The 20115-nt window shown below is 40.1% G+C and overlaps 1 protein-coding gene across 1 annotated transcript in view; it reads left to right on the top strand.

Annotated features, from left to right (window-relative positions):
• The window catches only part of KCMF1 (potassium channel modulatory factor 1), a 59049-nt gene extending 41746 nt beyond the window's left edge, over positions 1-17303 (top strand). The window contains exons 3-7 of the mRNA XM_044304887.1: positions 7225-7364; positions 9008-9109; positions 11915-12089; positions 13805-14087; positions 14436-17303. Of these exons, the coding sequence (XP_044160822.1) occupies positions 7225-7364; positions 9008-9109; positions 11915-12089; positions 13805-14087; positions 14436-14697 (962 nt within the window). The 3' untranslated portion in view covers positions 14698-17303. The remainder of the gene's footprint in view (positions 1-7224; positions 7365-9007; positions 9110-11914; positions 12090-13804; positions 14088-14435) is intronic.
• The last annotated feature ends 2812 nt before the right edge of the window (positions 17304-20115 follow it).

Consider the following 20115-nt stretch of genomic DNA (forward strand, 5'->3'; position numbering starts at 1 on the left):
TCTTCTTTCCAAAGTGGGGTCACATGTGGGGTATTTATACTGCCCTGGCTTTTTAGGGGCCCTAAAGCGTGAGAAGAAGTCTGGGATCCAAATGTCTAAAAATGCCCTCCTAAAAGGAATTTGGGCCCCTTTGCGCATCTAGGCTGCAAAAAAGTGTGACACATCTGGTATCGCCGTACTCAGGAGAAGTTGGGGAATGTGTTTTGGGGTGTCATTTTACATATACCCATGCTGGGTGAGATAAATATCTTGGTCAAATGCCAACTTTGTATAAAAAAATGGGAAAAGTTGTCTTTTGCCAACATATTTCTCTCACCCAGCATGGGTATATGTAAAATGACACCCCAAAACACATTCCCCAACTTCTCCTGAGTACGGCGATACCAGATGTGTGACACTTTTTTGATGCCAAGGTGGGCAAAGGGGCGCATATGCCAAAGTGCACCTTTCGGATTTCACCGGTCATTTTTTACAGATTTTGATTGCAAAGTACTTCTCACACATATGGGCCCCTAAATTGCCAGGGCAGTATAACTACGCCACAAGTGACCCCATTTTGGAAAGAAGACACCCCAAGGTATTCCGTGAGGGGCATGGCGAGTTCCTAGAATTTTTTTTTTTTTGTCGCAAGTTAGTGGAATATGAGACTTTGTAAGGAAAAAAGAGAAAAAAAAAAATCATCATTTTCTGCTAACTTGTGACAAAAAATAAAAAATTCTAGGAACTCGCAGTGCCCCTCACGGAATACCTTAGGGTGTCTTCTTTCCAAAATGGGGTCACTTGTGGCGTAGTTATACTGCCCTGGCAATTTAGGGGCCCAAATGTGTGAGAAGTACCTTGCAATCAAAATGTGTAAAAAATGCCCTGCAAAATCCGAAAGGTGCACTTTGGAATATGTGCCCCTTTGCCCACCTTGGCAGCAAAAAAGTGTCACACATCTGGTATCGTCGTACTCAGGAGAAGTTGGGGAATGTGTTTTGGGGTGTCATTTTACATATACCCATGCTGGGTGAGAAAAATATCTTGGTCAAATGCCAACTTTGTATAAAAAAATGGGAAAAGTTGTCGTTTGCCAAGATATTTCTCTCACCCAGCATGGGTATATGTAAAATGACACCCCAAAACACATTCCCCAACTTCTCCTGAGTACGGCGATACCACATGTGTGACACTTTTTTGCTGCCAAGGTGGGCAAAGGGGCGCATATTCCAAAGTGCACCTTTCGGATTTCACCGGTCATTTCTTACACATTTTGATTGCAAAGTTCTTCTCACACATTTGGGCCCCTAAATTGCCAGGGCAGTATAACTACCCCACAAGTGACCCCATTTTGGAAAGAAGACACCCCAAGGTATTCTGTGAGGGGCATGGTGAGTTCCTAGAATTTTTTATTTTTTGTCGCAAGTTAGTGGAATATGAGACTTTGTAAGAAAAAAAAAAAAAAAATCATCATCATTTTCCGCTAACTTGTGACAAAAAATAAAAAGTTCTATGAACTCACTATGCCCATCAGCGAATACCTTAGGGTGTCTACTTTCCGAAATGGGGTCATTTGTGGGGTAGTTATACTGTTTGGGCATTGTAGAACCTCAGGAAACATGACAGGTGCTCAGAAAATCAGAGCCGTTTCAAAAAGCGGAAATTCACATTTTTGTACCATAGTTTGTAAATGCTATAACTTTTACCCAAACCATTTTTTTTTTGCCCAAACATTTTTTTTTTATCAGACATGTAGAACTATAAATTTAGCGAAAAATTTATATATGGATGTCGTTTTTTTTGCAAAATTTCACAGCTGAAAGTGAAAAATGTCATTTTTTTGCAAAAAAATCGTTACATTTTGATTAATAACAAAAAAAGTAAAAATGTCAGCAGCAATAAAATACCACCAAATGAAAGCTCCATTAGTGAGAAGAAAAGGAGGTAAAATTCATTTGGGTGGTAAGTTGCATGACCGAGCGATAAACGGTGAAAGTAGTGTAGTGCCGAAGTGTAAAAAGTGGCCTGGTCATGAAGGGGGTTTCACCTAGCGGGGCTGAAGTGGTTAAGTTAGTATGTGTGTCTGTCCTAGACTAGAATCCTCCACAACATCTTTTTTTGGGCTGTAATAGTTATATATACAATTTTTTATTTTTTTTTCCAAGCCTTTTGGTGGACTTTTTCCATGTGACATTTTTAGCAGCAGTGTGCTTTTCATTACAGTATTCCCTTCTCAATCGTAGCTCATTAACCACCTCAGCCCCCCTAGCCTAAACCCCCTTAATGACCAGACCACTTTTTACAATTCTGCACTACTTTCCCGGTTTATTGCTCGGTCATACAACTTACCACCCAAATGACTTTTACCTCCTTTTCTTCTCACTAATAGAGCTTTCATTTGGTGGTATTTCATTGCTGCTGACATTTTTAACTTTTTTTGATATTAATCGAAATTGACCGAAATTTTTGCAAAAAAAATTAAATTTTTCACTTTCTGTTGTACATTTCTATATAAATTTTTCTCTAAACTTATTGTTCTACATGTCTTTGATTAAAAAAAGAAGAAGTAGGGCAATGTGTTTTGGGGTGTATTTTTACATATACCCATGCTGGGTGAGATAAATATCTCTGTAAAATGACAACTTTGTATAAAAAAATGGGAAAAGTTGTCTTATAGAGAGATATTTATCTCATCCAGCATGGGTATATGTAAAAATACACCCCAAAACACATTGCCCTACTTCTTCTGAGTATGCGCGATACCACATGTGTGACACTTTTTTGCAGCCTAGATGCGCAAACGGGCCCACATTCCAATGAGTACCTTTTAGGAGGGCATTTTTGTGCATTTGGATTCCAGACTTCTTCTCACGCTTTAGGGCCCCTAAAATGCCAGAGCAGTATAAATACATGTGACCCCATTTTGGAAAGAAGTCACCGCAAGATCTTCCGTGAGGGGCATGGCGAGTTCATAGAATATAATTAAATTTTTTGGGCCCAAGTTAGTGGAATATGATTTTGTAAGAGAGAAAAAAATAAATAAATCATTTTCCGCTAACTTGGGCCAAAAAAATAATTATATTCTAGGAACTCGCCATGCCCCTCACGGAATACCTTGGGGTGTCTTCTTTCCAAAATGGGGTCACTTATGGGGTGCCCCTGGCATTTTAGGGGCCCTAAAGCGTGAGAAGTCGTCTGGAATATAAATGTCTAAAAATGTTTATGCATTTGGATTCCGTGAGGGGTATGGTGAGTTCATGTGAGATTTTATTTTTTGTCACAAGTTAGTGGAATATGAGACTTTGTAAGAAAAAAATATATATATTTCCGCTAACTTGTGCCCCCCCCCCCAAAAAAAAAAAACTTCTATGAACTCGCTATGCCCCTCAAAAGTGGTTTTTATAGCGCCGCAGCGATTTTAAGGTGTTTTTGCAGTGATTGGAAAGAAAAAAAATGGGGCGGTGGGGCGGACTGAACGCAAGTGTGCGCACAAGATCAGGCCTGATCGGGCGAACACTGCGTTTTTTGTAGAGCCTATAGAACATGTCCTATTCTTGTCCACAATTGCAGTCAAGAAAAGGCATTTTCTATATAGTTCTGGCAATGTGCGGATCCGCAAAATGCGGAAAGCACATTGCCGGTGTCCGTGTTTTTCAGATCCGCGGTGTCCGTGTTTTGTGGTTCTGCAAAATCAGACGCTGTTAACAAAACAGCGTCTGATATACCTTTCAAGGGTTAAAAAAAAAAATCGCATCTACAACCTGCCAGTGAATGATCGCCGCTGGCAGGCTGAAGATGAACTCATTTACCTTCGGATCCTGTGAACGCACGCTCCTGTGTGCGCGCGTTCACAGGAAATATCGCCTTTCGCGAGATGACGCGCCAGCGCGTCAAAGAGGAATAACCCGGCCGCCCGCAGGACGCAATCCTGCATTAGGCGGTCGGGTAGCTGTTAAACACCACACAGAACCTTTAGACCTCTTTCACACGAGAGTGGTGGATTGGCTCCGGGTGCGTTCAGTGAAACTCGCACCATTTTGCAAGCAAGTTCAGTCAGTTTTGTCCGTGATTGTGTTCAGTTGTTCAGTTTTTTTCCGCGTGAGTGCAATGCATTTTGATGCGTTTTTCACACACGTGATAAAAAACTGAAGGTTTACAAACTGCATCTCCTAGCAACCATCAGTGAAAAACGCATTGCATCCGGATGCAATGCGTTTTTCACGCAGGCCCATTCACTTCTATGAGGGCCTGGGCTGTATGAAAAACGCAGAATATAGAACATGCTGCGGTTTTCACGCAACGCAGAAGTGATGCATGAAAAGCAACGCTCATCTACACACACCTATTGAAATGAATCATTGCACCCGTGCGGAAATCTCACCCGTGTGAAAGAGGCCTTAGGGCAATGTACATGGGTGTAGCTATAGGGGGTGCAGAGGTAGCAGTAGCTACCGGGCCCAGGAGCCTGAGGGGGCCCAAAAACCCTTGTGCCATATAAGAGGACACTGGTATTATAGAAAGTACATGCTGGTCAAGTTACACCTCTGGCTGAAGGGAAGGGGTTAGGTCAAGAATTTGGATAAGGGGGGTGCTGTTTCAATTTTTGCCTTAGGTGGCACGAAGGCTATGTGTTTCCCTGTCCCTTGCCACAAAGTAGGGGGCCCAAGCTGAACTCTTGTACCAGGGCCCATGAGCCTTTAGCTACGCTCCTGGCAATGTATAATTTAGGGTACTTTCACACTTGCATTTTTCTTTTCCGGCATAGAGTTCCGACACAGGGGCTCTATTCCGGAAAAGAACTGATCAGTTTTATCCCCATGCATTCTGAATGGAGAGCAATCCGTTCAGGATGCATCAGGATGTTTTCAGTTCAGTCGTTTTGACTGATCAGGCAAAAGAGAGAACCGTAGCATGCTACGGTTTTCTCTCCGGCGAAAAAAACTGAAGACTTGCCTGAACGCCGCATCCGGCATTTTTTCCCATAGGAATGTATTAGCGCCGGAGCCGGCATTCAGAATACCGGAATGCCGGATCCGTCGTTCCGGCATGCGCATGCGCAGATCGGTAAAAATGAGAAAAATGTACAAGACGGATCCGTCGGTCAGCATGACAAGCGGAGAGACGGATCCGTCCTTGCAATGCATTTGTGAGACTGATCCGCATCCGGATCCGTCTCACAAATGCTTTCAGTCAGCGGCAGATCGGCGGATCCGACTGCCACAAGTGTGAAAGTAGCCTTACTGTTGTCTTCGTGGTCCGGTTTGCCAGAGGCGGACATTTATTTCTAACAAATTAAAGTATTGCATGACGTTGATAAAGTTGTTGCATCTTTAACCCCTTCACAATCGCCCATGGTCTTTTTACAGCTGCTGCTGTAAAAGATGGGGTGTGGTTAAAGAGGACCTTTCACTGGTCCTGACATTACAATATTAGTACCTGGCAGTGTAGGGCTTTATTAGTAGAAGTCTGTTCCCCCTTTTCACTTTTGCCTACTTGGGTGCTAATATCGGCATCGGTACAGGGAGGAGGAGACAGCCATTTTTCTCAAGGGAAGTCTTCTCCCTGGCTGTGAGCTGCCCAATTGCAACGGAGTGCATCACAGCCAGAAAGAAGAAGTCTTCCCTTGAGAAACATTGCTGTCTCCTCCTCCCTGTACCGATGCTACTCCCTGTACCGATGCCCTAAGATCCAGCTTTTAGGCCTCGTCCACACTTCCGTGTCAGTGTCTCGTTCGTGAAGAAAGTGTCAGTGTATCATCCCTAAAGATGTCTGTAAAGGATCTGTGATTGGTCTGTGTGTCCGTTTTTTCCCTCCGTTGCTCAGCATTATTCTCGAGCATTTTCTATTTGTCTTCTGTGAAAAATGGACACACCACGAATGCCATCTGTGTTGTGTCCGTGATTTTCACGGACCCATAGACTTCAATGGGTGTGCTTGGTCCGCATCACAGATCCATGATTTTTTGTTACTGACCCACGCTCCGTAAAAAATACTGAAATGTGAACAGACCCATTTAAATCAATGTGTATGTGTGGTGTCCGAGGAAAATGTGCACAGCACACGTCCATGAAAAACGGAAGGCCTTACGAACAGTTTTTAGCATAGGTTCCGGCTTCACAGCTGGTGTTAGAGGAAGCTCCGATCCCAGATGTTTACACTTTGATTACTGCTGTCCATGATCAAGGGAGTCTAACATCAGCCTGTGTCATACCGACTGGGTACACTAATACATTATAAGTCTGAGATAAAAAAAGTTATAAAATATCAACTTCACAATTGGATTTTAAAAGTTATAAACGATGTAATAAAAAATTGAAAAAGAATAGCAACCCCCCCCCCCCCCAAAAAAAATACTGCTATTATTTAGTATAAAATGCATTTTATTGTGCACCCATTAAATAAAAATGTACACATACATGAGATATTCACAGCACCATAATAACATGAAGAATTCATTTAACAGGTTATTTAGGGTGAAACATGAATGGCATGAAAAGTAATTTTTTGAAATTTTTTTTTTTTTTTTTTATTTATACAGTGTTTACCCCCAAAACAATGCCAAAAATAACATTTCTCCTGTGTAAAACAAGACACCAGACAGCCATGTCAATAAAAAAATAATTATGGCTCCTGAAATGCATAGAGAAAAAGCAAAAAAATGTTTTATTGTAATTAAGGCCCTTTCAAGCGTCATTACGTCTCGGGAGGCTTCTTCAGTGAGATTGTGCATGACGTTTTGCACTCCACTTTTACAAACTGACACACATGGGCAAGGGGCTCCTTTTTGGTACAGATGGTTAATGTGTCCATCCTAAAAGTAAAACAGCAGCAAAAAGGCGCAGATACGTTGATTAAATGTGGCCAATTGTTTTTTTTGTTTGTATTGTACTGTTAGTACAGAATGATTATTTTCTTTAATAAAGGGAAACCTTTGTAAAAAAAATCAACTTCCACATAATTCTTAAGACGTTCGTCTGAACAATTTATAATTTTTAGTGTGAAAATTAGCGATGGTGTGGGATATTGCAGCTTCATCCTCTTCGATTGAACGGAATGAAGCTGCAATTGCCTGCCCTGCTGCCACTGGATGGCGTGCCTGTAGTCAGTCCCATGTAAACAGTGAAGAGTCCACAGCGCTTGCCCTAGCAAATTATAAAAATAGCGTCATCCTGTTTTACTTTTTTTGTGCTTTAAAGTGCATTTTATATGTTCAATTTGTATAGCAGATGTCTACTTTATTCACAGATTTATACTATGGTGGGGAAGCTTTCTCTGTGGAGCAGCCGCAATCTTTTACTTGTCCTTATTGTGGTAAAATGGGTTATACCGAGACCTCTCTACAAGAGCATGTGACATCAGAGCACGCAGAAACCTCAACAGAAGTGGTAAGCGAATATAGTATGTCTTAAAGGGAACCAGATCCTTTATGAATAATACCGCGTCTCGTTATGTTGCTGCCTTCCAACCAAAAGCCGCTGGTATAGCAGTATGAGGACTAGCTTATTGTGGGGTTTGGTAACTTTTTTTTTTTTTTTTTTTTTTTTGGGTTTCTTCATTAACATTTATTACTTTTTGGGGCTGGGGAAAATAGGGAAAAAACAATTCTGTAGTTTTGCGTTTTTCTCTTAACATCCATGGGACAGGGTAGTATAAAAAAACATGATCTTTATTATACGGGTTCTCACAAACATGGTGTGATACAATCTGTTTGTGCATATGTTTTTTTTTTTTTTTTTAGCATGTTTACCAAATAAAACCACTTTTTATGGGGGTAATTTTTTTTTTTTTATATATATATAATGAACTTTATTAACCTTTGCCTCCCCCCTCTAATAGCCTAGATCAGGGATCAGCAACCTCCGGTACGCCAGCTGTTGTGGAACTACCACTCCCAGCAGGCTCCACTCACTTCTATGGGAGTTGCGGTGTCACCACACCTGGAGCGCTGAAGGTTGCTGACCCCTGGCCTAGATGCTGTGGGCTCTATTGACCCCAGCGTCGCAGTTAACTACCATGCCGGCTGTTGCAGCAGGAGCCACGCTTCAGCCGTGGTTATTCAGGGCGCTGTATCAGTTCTGCCGCCCATTCCAGAATTAGGGGAGCGGACGGCAGGTACTGAACAGACTACACAGCACTTCTTGTGCATAGAAATAAGCCAAAGGCAACTATAACGATTGTACAGGTATTATTGCAACCTCTGGACTCGCCTCCTTCTTTCTAATGTTTTTATTTTCTGATTGTAGAATTTTTTTTAAATTCTATTTCATGAACTTGATTATGAGTGCGGCTATCTTGCCTGAGCTGTCCTAAATAGCATTTAGATATATGCTTTACAGCAGCCACAATGGACAGAAGATTATTATCATTAACTTCTTTAGAAGCTTTTCCTAGACATGCTTTGTGACCTGTGTAGAGGTCAGGGTAGAGTAGATAACCTGTGATATCACCTAATGCAAATGGTAATTCCTGTGTTGCCTTTCTAATCCTGCCTGTAATCATTAGGAGATGACTGCTGAAAAATGACCTGTACAGTCCAAGAAGTAGTACTAATATTATACTTAATGGCCAGGGCAAAAACTGCTAGATTTTTGAATTTATTATATATATTTTTTAAATATAGTGACATTGAAAAAGGAAATACCATAAAATCTTTAAAATGGTTAATACAAAATCTTAATTTAAACAATAGTTCATTTTCTGATGACACATTCCCTCTAATTCAGATAGAAAAGTATACGGATGTACTTAAATTATGTTACTGTGGTTTCTTTTAAAGTAGCTTCTACTCTGCAATCGAATATTGGAATCCAGTAAGTAAACTGTTAATAAGAATGTAGCGAACACACTAAACCAGTGCACCCAGTTCTGTAAAATGTAGGATCATTTGAAAGGAGATGGAGTCTGGTTATGAACTCTCCTGGCTCCAGTTTGAGTGCACATAGGACGTGACACAATAGTAAAGGCTCCATGTCTCGTGCCTTTACTATAGGTGTGTTATCTGGACATAATGATGTTTGTCTCTTTACAGATATGCCCAATTTGTGCAGCATTACCAGGGGGAGATCCAAATCATGTCACAGATGACTTTGCTGCCCATCTTACACTTGAACACAGAGCTCCCAGGGATCTAATATCCTTTTTTTTGGAAACTTGGCACACGTTTATTGTTTAGAATGTAAATTCACAAAGCCACTGCTGTATATACATCATTGGAACACTATAAGATTATATTAGTAATATGAGTCACGGTAGGTGGCAGAGCGCCCTGGTCTAGACTTGCCTAATAAGCAACTGCTATTTATTAATTGGTATAGCATAAAAGGGGAATAAAATAAAAATCACACAATTGATAATATGGGAAATTCGTGCATGTGTTTAAATATTCACAAACCGTTCGATATACAGATTGGGGTTTGCTGGATTTCAAATAAAATCGCCAAATATTCAAACACATATGATGTAAAATGATAATTTATTGATGGAATTTAATACAAAACTCAATGAATGACATAAAAAGTTTAGCAGCAATACCTGAGATGCCATGACAAAGATACTCTCCCCAAGGTTATGGTCACATGTTAACTATAACTCACACGAGTATAGCCAAAAGTCAGTGTATAGTATCCCAATGCCTTGTGCAGGATCAGGGTGGAGTATGTAGGTGTGGTACACTACTGATTATAGTGGTCACTATACATTGTGTGTTTGAAGATTTGGTGATTTTAGGTACAGTGTCGCACATATTGCACCAATTGTGGTTTTGTAATTTTGGAGATTTGGGATTTCAAATGCTAATATCCACAGTCAACAATATAATGCACACAGCTGTAAGTGTTTTGCTGTCTGCAAATCGCAGATCCACAAGATACAGATAGCGGCTGAGTGCACGCCGCCATTTATTTTTAAACTTCCGTAGAAGTGTCATATTCTTGTCTGTAAAATGGACAAGAATAGGACATATTCAGTGTTTATTTTTATTTTTTATTTTTTTGCGAGGCTGCAGAACGGACGTTTTAATGCAGACAGTACACTGTGTGCAACACTGTGCATGTGCCACAAATCATTTTGAGTGACATCCTAGTGGAAGAGCAGCAGGGGCTGCTATTGAACGAGCCCCCCACAGGACTGTGAGTAAGCACTGTAGTGTCTCACCGGTACATACAGTTTATCTATATCGGGGATGGCCAACCTGCGGCCCTCCAGCTGTTGCAAAATTACAACTTCCGTCAAACCTGAACAGCCTACAGCTATCGTGGCATGTTGGGAGTTGTAGTTTTGCTGGAGGGAATTCCTGATCTATATAAAGAAAACAGACGTTTCTATATGTGCAACACAGAATGCAGTAATGGTTGCAACTATCTCGCCTAATGTATTAATAATCCACACTTAACCTGCATTAAGAAAAATGTCAAATTCAAAGCCGACAAAAATTCAAGTACCATGAATTTTTGATACTATTCTCATCCGCTTATATACAGATCCCTTTTAGGATCCACCCATTTTTTTATATTCGAGAATACTATGCATGTAAAACTCTAGGGCCCTTCAGTTCATGACCGGTTGTTGCATATTGTATATCTACTGGTTACACATTTTTATCAGTGGGAGAATCTTGGGAATGTCCCATTTTTATTTCAGTTTGAATATATTCATCAGTTAACTCTTCGATTGTGTGATTATTATTTTATTTACTTCTTATGCTATATTATTTAAAGGGAACCGGTCATCAACTTTATGCTGACCGTACTGAGGGCAGTATAAAGTAGTGACAGAAATGCTGATGTCAGCGGTGTGTCACTCATGGGCTAAAAGTAAGTGGTTGCTGAGAACCAGCTTCATAATAGTTTCAGCCCAGGCCCTGAAAAGAGTCCTGGTTATCCATAATCTCCTGCTCTCCCACCCATCTGCTGATGATTGGCAGTTCTCTCCTAGAGAGAAAGGGAGAAAACTAGGTAGAAGCCTGTCAGTCATCAGCAGGTGGGCGAGGAGAGCAGGAATTCATGTATAACCAGGACTCTTCTCAGGTGGCCGGGACTCTTTTTCCAGGCCCAGTCTGCAATGATTATGATGTTGGTGCTCGGCAACCACTTACATTTAACTTATAAATGACAGACTGCTGAAATCAACTCGCCTGTCTCTACTTTATTCTGCCATTAGTATGGACAACTGGATAAAGTTGATGACAGGTTCCCCTTAAAGGAGTTTTCTGGGAATACAGTATTGATGACCTGTCATCAGGATACCAAGCACAACACCATGCATTGTATAGCGCCTGTGCTTGGCATTGCAGCCCAAGCCCATTCACTTGACCGATTAACTGGCCTAGGAACAGGCCGCAATGCCCACCAGAATGCTGCAGGCTCTTCAAACGGCTGATTTGCAGGGGGTGTCGGGTGTCGCCCCCATTTGTACTTTTTATGTCATGTTTAAAAATGCAATTAGAGGTTTTCTGGGCTTAAAAATGACCTGTCACCTCTGCTGACATGCCTGTTTTAATAGCTACATGCATTAATTTCTATGGGACTGCCAAAAATTTCCTTCAGCCCCATAGAAGTGAATGGAGTGGTGTCCGTGCTTGTGCTTCCCATTATTTTTATGGGACTTCTAAAAATAGCTTAGCGCACCTCTTGGCTATTTTCAGCACTCCCATAGAAATTAATGACGGGTGGCCACTCATGCATGGTCCAGTCACCTTCTCTTCGTGGGCTTAGTTCTAGAGATAGGTGGGTCCCGCACTTACTGTATCATCCATTGGTGGCATATACTAGTGATATGCCACCAATGTATGAGATTTGCCAACCCCTTTTAAGCAATCTTACAGCTACATACTATTTATTTTTTTGCAGTTCTGGTAAAACCCTTGTTCCTTCCATGATATTTCTATATTTTGAACTCCCTTCTCACTTTGCTATTGTCTCCCTTAACTGTTGCTTATGATGAATCCAGTGGAGTTCGACACGTACGAAGGATGTTTCACCCTGGCCGAGGGTTGGGTGGTCCACGAGCTCGACGATCAAACATGCACTTTACTAGCAGTTCCACTGGAGGGCTTTCATCCTCGCAGAGCTCATACTCACCAAGCAATAGGGAAGCCATGGATCCTATAGCCGGTAGAGTACCTCTCTTAAAATATAACAAACTAGAAACATCAGAAAAAGATGATCTAGGTGATCATTTGTCATGATGTAGGTTATTGCTTCACTAAGAATACTCACAACTGTGTATTTTTCTGTTCTGTGCTCCATTCTTTTCATTAAAGGAGTTTTTCTGGTTTATACAATTTGTGACATTAAATCCTCAGTTTTCACCCCTTTAGTTGGAAAGTCTGTCCTGGTGACAGGATGGAAACACAGATGCTCAGCTCATTGCAAGACAACTCTTATACCCGTGTGTCCATCTCAGTGATCCTTATTGAATGACAGCAAGCATAGATCTTGAGAACTGTGATATATTGATAAAGAAAATATACTGGAAAGTTGTACAACTTTTCAGTATATAAAATATTTTTTTTGCAGAAACTGCAATTCCTTAGTTTTTAATTAAAGAGGATCGATCTGCCGTGGTCAAACAGATTCCAGTACCTTTAAGCATAGGTTTTCACTAACCCTCAAAACAGCACCCCAACACTAAGCACCCCACCTTCCCCCAAAATATTGTTGCTGTAACTGATGTCATTTTTTGCATCGGATATGCAAATCAGCCCCCCAGATTGTCAGAGGGCCGCTCTGTGCACAGGGGGTAATCAGCTCAGCTAGCACAATATTAGAGGGGCTTGATTGCGGCATGATCCCGCGTAGTATACCCTATCTGGCGAGATTATGCTCTCTTCTGTTGGTCCGGGAGTGGAGGGACAGACGAGCAGCCTGCATACTTATCTGGAGCTTCAACATGGTGGTGTCTATGCATCTACTGCAGGTTGATTCTCCCTTTTATGCTGAGCTGCAGTGGCTGTTCCCTTGACAGTCTGGAGACCAATATCCAATAAATTGTACAAGATTTTGTGTCTAATTTAAACACTATTTGCATAGGACAAAAACTGTTAAAAGTAGAAGCATGAATCGCCTCAACCGATCCCCCACCTCTGTTGTTCTGAAGCTGCTGCGGTTCCTGTTGCTCTCCACTTCCTGTCCGACTCTACATGCTGGAAATACTAGGAAAGGCCTGCTTTGCCAATCACCGAGTGAAGTGGGTCACTACTAAGACCAGGAACTTTTTTTTGCTGAAAATGGTGTTCAAGGGTGGACATTCACTTTAAAGGGATGTCCAGCTTTAATAATTAAAATTTGGCCAGCCATGCTCTGTACATAAAGAAAAGGCACACGCACTGCTCCCCACCGTTCTGCACCAGCAATGAGGGTCTCGTCTGGCCTTGCTTCCAGTCCCTGCCATGTAAAGTTTCCAGACAGGGTTTTGTGTGCTGCTGCAGCCATTAACTGACCTATGTGGTGATGTCCCCAAGCCGCATATGACGCAGCAGTGATGTGTTGTTTGGGGAACTAGCGAATGGCTGCAGTGGCACACATAATCCCATCTGAAAGTTTAGACACAAGGGACCGAACCCTCGGCGATTTAATGAAGCAGTGGGAGCATGAGTGGTTTTCTTTCTTTTTTTTTTTTTTCTTTATGTATGGCGCAGTCCTCGCCAAATTGAAAAGCTGGTTTAAAATTGGACTCCTTTTGTATACATTTGTAAGCATAAAAACTATTCTTATTCAGGATCTACTTTTTTCCGTTTATAGACACTGAAAATCAGATGCATGTATATATTTGTATTATAGATACATATGAAGATTATATGTTCATATTTTGTTTTCTTTTTATGCAGAGCTATTATCCCAATTATCAGGGGTAAGGCGCTCAACGGGTGGTCAGCTTAACTCAACGGGTCCTTCTGCCTCTCAGTTGCAACAGCTCCAAATGCAGTTACAGCTAGAGAGACAGCAGGCACAGGCAGCACGGCAACAATTAGAAACGGCACGGAACGCCACAAGGCGCAACAATGCAAGTAGTGTCACCACCACCATCACCCAATCAACAGCAGCAACCAACACATCCAATACGGAAAACAATCAGCAAACAATACAGAATTCACAGTTTCTCCTCACAAGGTATGGCTTCTTCATAGTCAGCATATGTATTGGGTGTGAGTTTAAATCTCCCTGTAGTCAGTAAAGCAGCGGAATTTTCTCCAAAAACATCTGCTGATGTGTTAGGTGGCCTAAGTTCAAGGGGTCTGTCTTGGTTATAAGAAAATTGGATTTCTGAACTGGACATACAACATGGCATCTGGGGCCACTCTAACTTTTGCATTTACTACTTTTTGTTCTAAGATCTGTTGTTGACTATTATTGTGTGAACGTTCTTATATCATTCACATTGTATGTATACAATCTGAAATTATGTTACGTTTTCCACCTCTAATTTGACTGAATCCTTCTAATTTAACCCATTTGCAGGTTGAATGACCCCAAGATGACAGAAGCTGAGCGACAGTCATTAGAAAGTGAAAGGGCAGATCGTAGCCTATTCGTCCAAGAGCTACTGCTTTCTACATTGATGCAGGAAGAAAGCTCCTCCTCAGATGAGGACGAGCGGGGGGAAATAGCTGATTTTGGGGCAATGGGTTGTGTAGATATAATGCCTTTAGATGTTGCTTTAGAAAACTTAAACCTAAAAGAGAGCAATAAAGGAAACGAGCCTCCGCCACCTCCTCTTTGATGACATCCCCCTTTGCAGACAATGTCCTCTGTGCTGTAACTGCCAATGAAAGTGGACAAACAACTATCTTTGGGTTTGTTTTGGTGATTGTAATTTCCGGTCTGTCACTCTTGTTACATTGTGTACATTCAAAAAAATGTAAAAAAAAAAAATTTGAAAAAAGACAGAGGCAAATATATATGACAAAATCACTTAACTAATTTTTACTTCTAGCAGATATGCATAGGTAGCAGTACCAGAGGCAGCTTGTCTGCTTCCTGTACCTTGACGCAAACAAAAATAAATAAAAAAAAGCTCTCCTAATCTCCCACCTTCAAAACTGAAAACGGAAAAAAGTATATGGAAAAAATCTCTAATGAAGCTGCTGTGTGTATTTATGAATATTAATTAATAAAACTGCTTGGATGGTTTACCGTAACTACTGCATGAGGTTTTTTGCAGCGTGCATGAGGTTTTAGTGACATTGTCATAAAAAAAAACAAAGAAAAAAAAATATGAGAAAAGTACAACTGGCTTAATTTTTAAAACTTTATTAGGCCATAAATCCCAAAGCTTTCCTAAACATTATTCAAAAGGTTTCAGCACCTGACGACATGCAGCGTTAACCTGGACTAGTGGGTTGTGGCTTTGGATCTTTTGAATAATGTGTGAGTGGTTTATTTTATGCAAGTTCTACAGTGGCATTAACTGAATGTTTATTTGCCCAATCGGAAACATTAGACCGTTTCAGATTACATTTAAAAAAAGAGCAGTTGTGCTCAGGAAAGAAATTTAATTAAGGAAAAACTCCACAAAAATGTATATTCTCTTACCTATTAGTAAGGTGCATGATATAAATTGTAATGAAGGTAATTTTCTTAGCAGTGGCTGAGCTTGTGAGTTATCCCCTCCCTTCTGGTCCTCAGCTGTGTCATGTGACAGACACTGACTCTCCAGATAATACAGAATCTTATGTGTTAACAGGAAGTCAGTTTCTCTATTCATTTCATGGGGGCCTCATAGGATTGAATAGCGAAACGGACACCATTTCCACACCAGTGGGTGAAGATTTAAAGGCTGGTGGAAAGGAGAACTGGCTTAGTTGCCCATAGCAACCAATCGGATTGATCTTTCATTTTCCAAAGAGGCTCGGAAAGTAAAAGGTGGAATCTAATTGTCTGCTGGGGCAAATAAGCCAGTTTTCCTTTGAACTAGTTTTGATAGGAGAGATTTATCGTGTCAGTTTGAGAATCACCATGTCGGTCACATGACACAGCTGAGGACCAGAAGGGAGGTGATAACTCACAACTACAGCCACTGGTTAAAAAAAAAAAAAAAATACAATTTACCTTTCTAATGGGCCAGAGAATAAAAAAAAATAGCGGTAGTTCTGTAACTTACTACCTAGAAAGTATTTGTTCCATATCTGACAAATTTTCATTGGCTAGTATAAACCAAATATTTTGCCTTTTCGAAAAGGATATGTAAAGGACCGTTAGCAAAAAATCCATCTAAATTGTTCTTAGTCTTTACCATTTCCTACAAAGACATTACAGTTAACCCACTGTTTGAAATTGCACATTTTGTGATCCAACCAATTTTGTTTTGTGTTTTTGTTAGCTTATTTTCATTTTTTTTATGTGGTTGTTTATAAAAAAAAGTAAAAAACAAAAAGTTTTCAACTGTTAAACTTGTTTTATCCAAGTGTAGGCTGATTCCTTTAAATGCTGTTTAAAAACAAGTTAGCACAGATTGTTGTCTTAGTTTTAAAAAAGCCCTTCTTTCACATTCTTAATAGTTTTTTTTCCCTGAATTCTCTTATTTATGTATTTGCTTAATAGTTTGCAGAGACTTGTCCGCAAAAGGAGAGCTTGAGGATCCCCGCCAGATTTTTGTCAATATACTATACATAATTCCTAATGCTAATGTTAGCACTTTTTTATTTATTGTTACTTTGATTATTCTTTCGGCAGCCTTTGATTAAAAATCATGCCACCTACATGCCTATACTATTAATCCTATTTGTAAAAATATGTACAGTGTTCTTTTTGTGCATAGACTTTCATAAAGGGCCTGACATAGTGGGTAGAAGTTTTTGTTTTTCTTTTTGTTTTGCAATGTAAAGTTAGCATATAAAGACAATAAAAAAGAAGAGTACGCACAGCTTTCTGATGAATTTACAAATATACTATCACTTGATCATGTATGTGTTTGCTCCTCTCTTCCCTTTTCCCTCACTTAAATTTGGTCAGTTTCTTGCAGCATCACCTTGTGTACAAAAAGAAAATGAACAGTGGTGTATGTAAACCACAGTAACACTGAGTGTTAGTGCTCGTTCCCCCTCACTTTTGTCCCAATATCCTATATTTCTGCTCATTCTAGCACTTGAATGTTTTATCCCATCCATGAGAGGGTTATGGTGCTAAAAGGGTTAAGAGGAGATACTGCTCAGTATATTGTAGTTGTTCAGCATTTTTTTTTCTTTCCTTTTTTTGTTTTATATTTTGTTGAGGGTTTTTGAAAAAGAAAAATTTATCCACCACGTCTCTTCAAGCTGTAGTCTTTTCAAACCCATTCTGCACAGTACAGCTATTCATTCAGTTCAATAAAGTATTTTCAAGACTGTTGACCCCTTGAGTTTCTTTTCGATCCTTTAATAGAATGTGGCGGTTGCAGTTTTATTATTTTTAGCCTTCTTGACAAGTGTTTGTTCCAAAGTGTATAATGGAGGATTCATAGTACCAACTAATTGCTCTGTGGTAGTCTAATCTTCAGTTTACAGCTTGGTGCAGTCTTAGTGAATTGAAACCTTCTGAATGCACATTAATAATTTTCATGATTGCGCATAATGGGAAATGTTGAGCTTCATCTAAACCTACAATAATATGTGTACACTTTTGCCCTAAGTGACAACCGCTGCTTTATTCACATAAGTCCCTTACTGATGCAGTACAACTTTAGTAGTACAAATGAAGTTTACTGTGAGCAGTCTCACATGGAAAAGTTAGGGAAGCAGAAGAGACTTATGGTCTTGAGAGTTTGAAGGATTTGAAGTAATACATTTATGGCCTATTTGGTTATTTAGCAAAATTCCCTTTTAACAAATCATGGATCAGCCACTGCAAGATAGTGAGGTGGCCATACACCATTTTCCCTAGCAAACGCAGCTGAACACCAGGAGAGAGAGAGTAAGGACAATCCATTGATCCCCAGGGTGGCTTCAGGCAGAGACAAGTTTGTAAAGTTGGAATAAGTTAACTGATATTTGTAGTTCCTGAACTTTGAATTTGTAGAATATGGTGGAATTGGTATGTGCATGACATTATTTGGGTGCGGTAATTTTATGCGTTTCAATTATTTAGACTTTTTTTTTGGTAAATACAAAGAGAGCATGGCTTTTTATAGAATTTTTTTATTTATTTTTTTGTCTTAATCTATACAAGAGGATTCATTCAAAATCAAAGCTGTGCTCACTAGGGCACAATTTCACGGAAGTTAAAATTGGTCCTTTTCATTTACTCTATTTAAAGTCTATGAAATTTTTTTTTTTATTATTCAATTGGTCTTTATTAAAAATGTTCACCAGTTTTTCCGCTACAGCTTTCCCTTTCAGTGCTTCTGCAAAATGTTGCTTTCTGCTTCACAGTGAATCTCTTACAGCTCAATCTTTAGTCCTTATCTGTAATTTTCTAACAGCCCATAAACGCATGCTAAATTCTTATCAGGACAGCAGAGTGGCTTATTGGTTAGCACTGGGTACTAAGGGAATCTGAGCAAGGGCAACATCTGCATGGAGTTTGCTTGTTCTCCTCATGTTTGTCTGGGTGTCCTCTTGGTACTCCGCTTTCCTCACACACTGCAAAGACATACCGATATGGAATTTATATTGTGATCCCCACTGGGGACTGTGAGTGATCACAATGTAAAGTGCTGCAAAATAAGTTGAAGCTATAAAAAAATTAATACATACAAGTTTGATAAGAGTTTAGCTTAAATTGGTGTTTGAGCTGCGAGGAATTCAGAGACATCAGAGCTACTCTCTGATGGAGCAGAAGATAAACTGTTGAGAATTTTCAATAAAAACCATATAAAAATGTGACTTTTAGCTCAAAATTAGTAGAATGCAATAATAAAAAATGGTCATATAAAGGTGTAAATAATCTTAAGTTATTTGCTGTCTTTAAAGGGGTTATCCTAGACTGAGGACCCCCCCCCCACAATGCCCAGACCTGTGAAACTGACCTGTTTCGCGACAGCTTCCCGATCGCTCCACGGTGATGATTACATCTCCCCTGCGTGCAGATAACAACATCCATCGACAGGGGTGTGCAGCCAATAGTAGACCGCGAAAGTTGCGTTTTTGAAAAAGAAAGTGAAATCACCCTGAGGAAACCTATCCTTTGTTATTTTCCTCCTTAATAGTTTTCATGAGAAATGAATGCTTTTAAAGGGGCTTTCCTACAGATGGCATTTATCACCTATCTACAGGATAGATAATAAACGTCAGATCAGTGGGCGTCTGAATGCTGAGACTCCTAGTAAACTTGAGAATGGGATCCCCAAATTCCCTAACTGAATGGAGCTGTAGTGCCCATGGTTGTTTCACCACTCCATTCACTGCTGGAAGTCCCAGCAGTTGGACCCTCAGCAACCCAATATTTAGCACCTATCCTATGGGTAGGCAATAAATGCTGTTTGTTGGACATTGTCTTTTATAGAGGTTGTCCAGGATAGGCCATCGTTATCAAATTGGCGAGGTCCAACACTTCCCTGACGATCAGCTGTTTGCCTGTTATTGATGGCGTATCCTTAGAACAGGCGTTCAGCATCAAAATCCTGGACACCTATTTAAGGAAGAATTAACTTCAAAATGAAGGTGGCATGATATAAGGAAATGTATTATGGAGTCCCTAAACATGAACAATTCTGTTAATGCAACTAAACACTGATGGCTTACTGGTCATTTTTAAGGCTTTATTCAGGATGACCGAAAAAATGTCACTCCATTCAGTGTTATCTTTGTTAGCCGAACTTTATTACAAGTTAATGGATTCAACCTATTTTGAAATCATACTGTAGGATTTAGTTTAATCCCCTGTATATTTTGTTTTCGACAAATCTGCCACATGAGAACATAGCTGAAGACAATTCTTTATGCTTAAGGCCTCTAGTACTTGTCTTGTACTTGTAGTACTGTGGTTAATTCTCCCTTTTGTGGATCTGCTCTCCTTTTCAAACTTTTAGTTACAGCTTCATAACTAAGAAATTCTAATGGCATCCTACTTTTAGTGTTGTATGTGTATGTTTTCATACCCCATTTATGTACTTGATAAAGATGCCTAAGACGGGGAAACAAAAGGATTTTAAGCTGACCACTTATAAAGCTTTATGTTTAAACTACTACCTACTCTGTCAAAGGTGAAGTTAGAAGAGCCCTAG

This window comes from Bufo gargarizans, chromosome 1 (genome assembly GCF_014858855.1).
Source record: "Bufo gargarizans isolate SCDJY-AF-19 chromosome 1, ASM1485885v1, whole genome shotgun sequence".
In the NCBI taxonomy this organism is placed as follows: domain Eukaryota; kingdom Metazoa; phylum Chordata; class Amphibia; order Anura; family Bufonidae; genus Bufo; species Bufo gargarizans.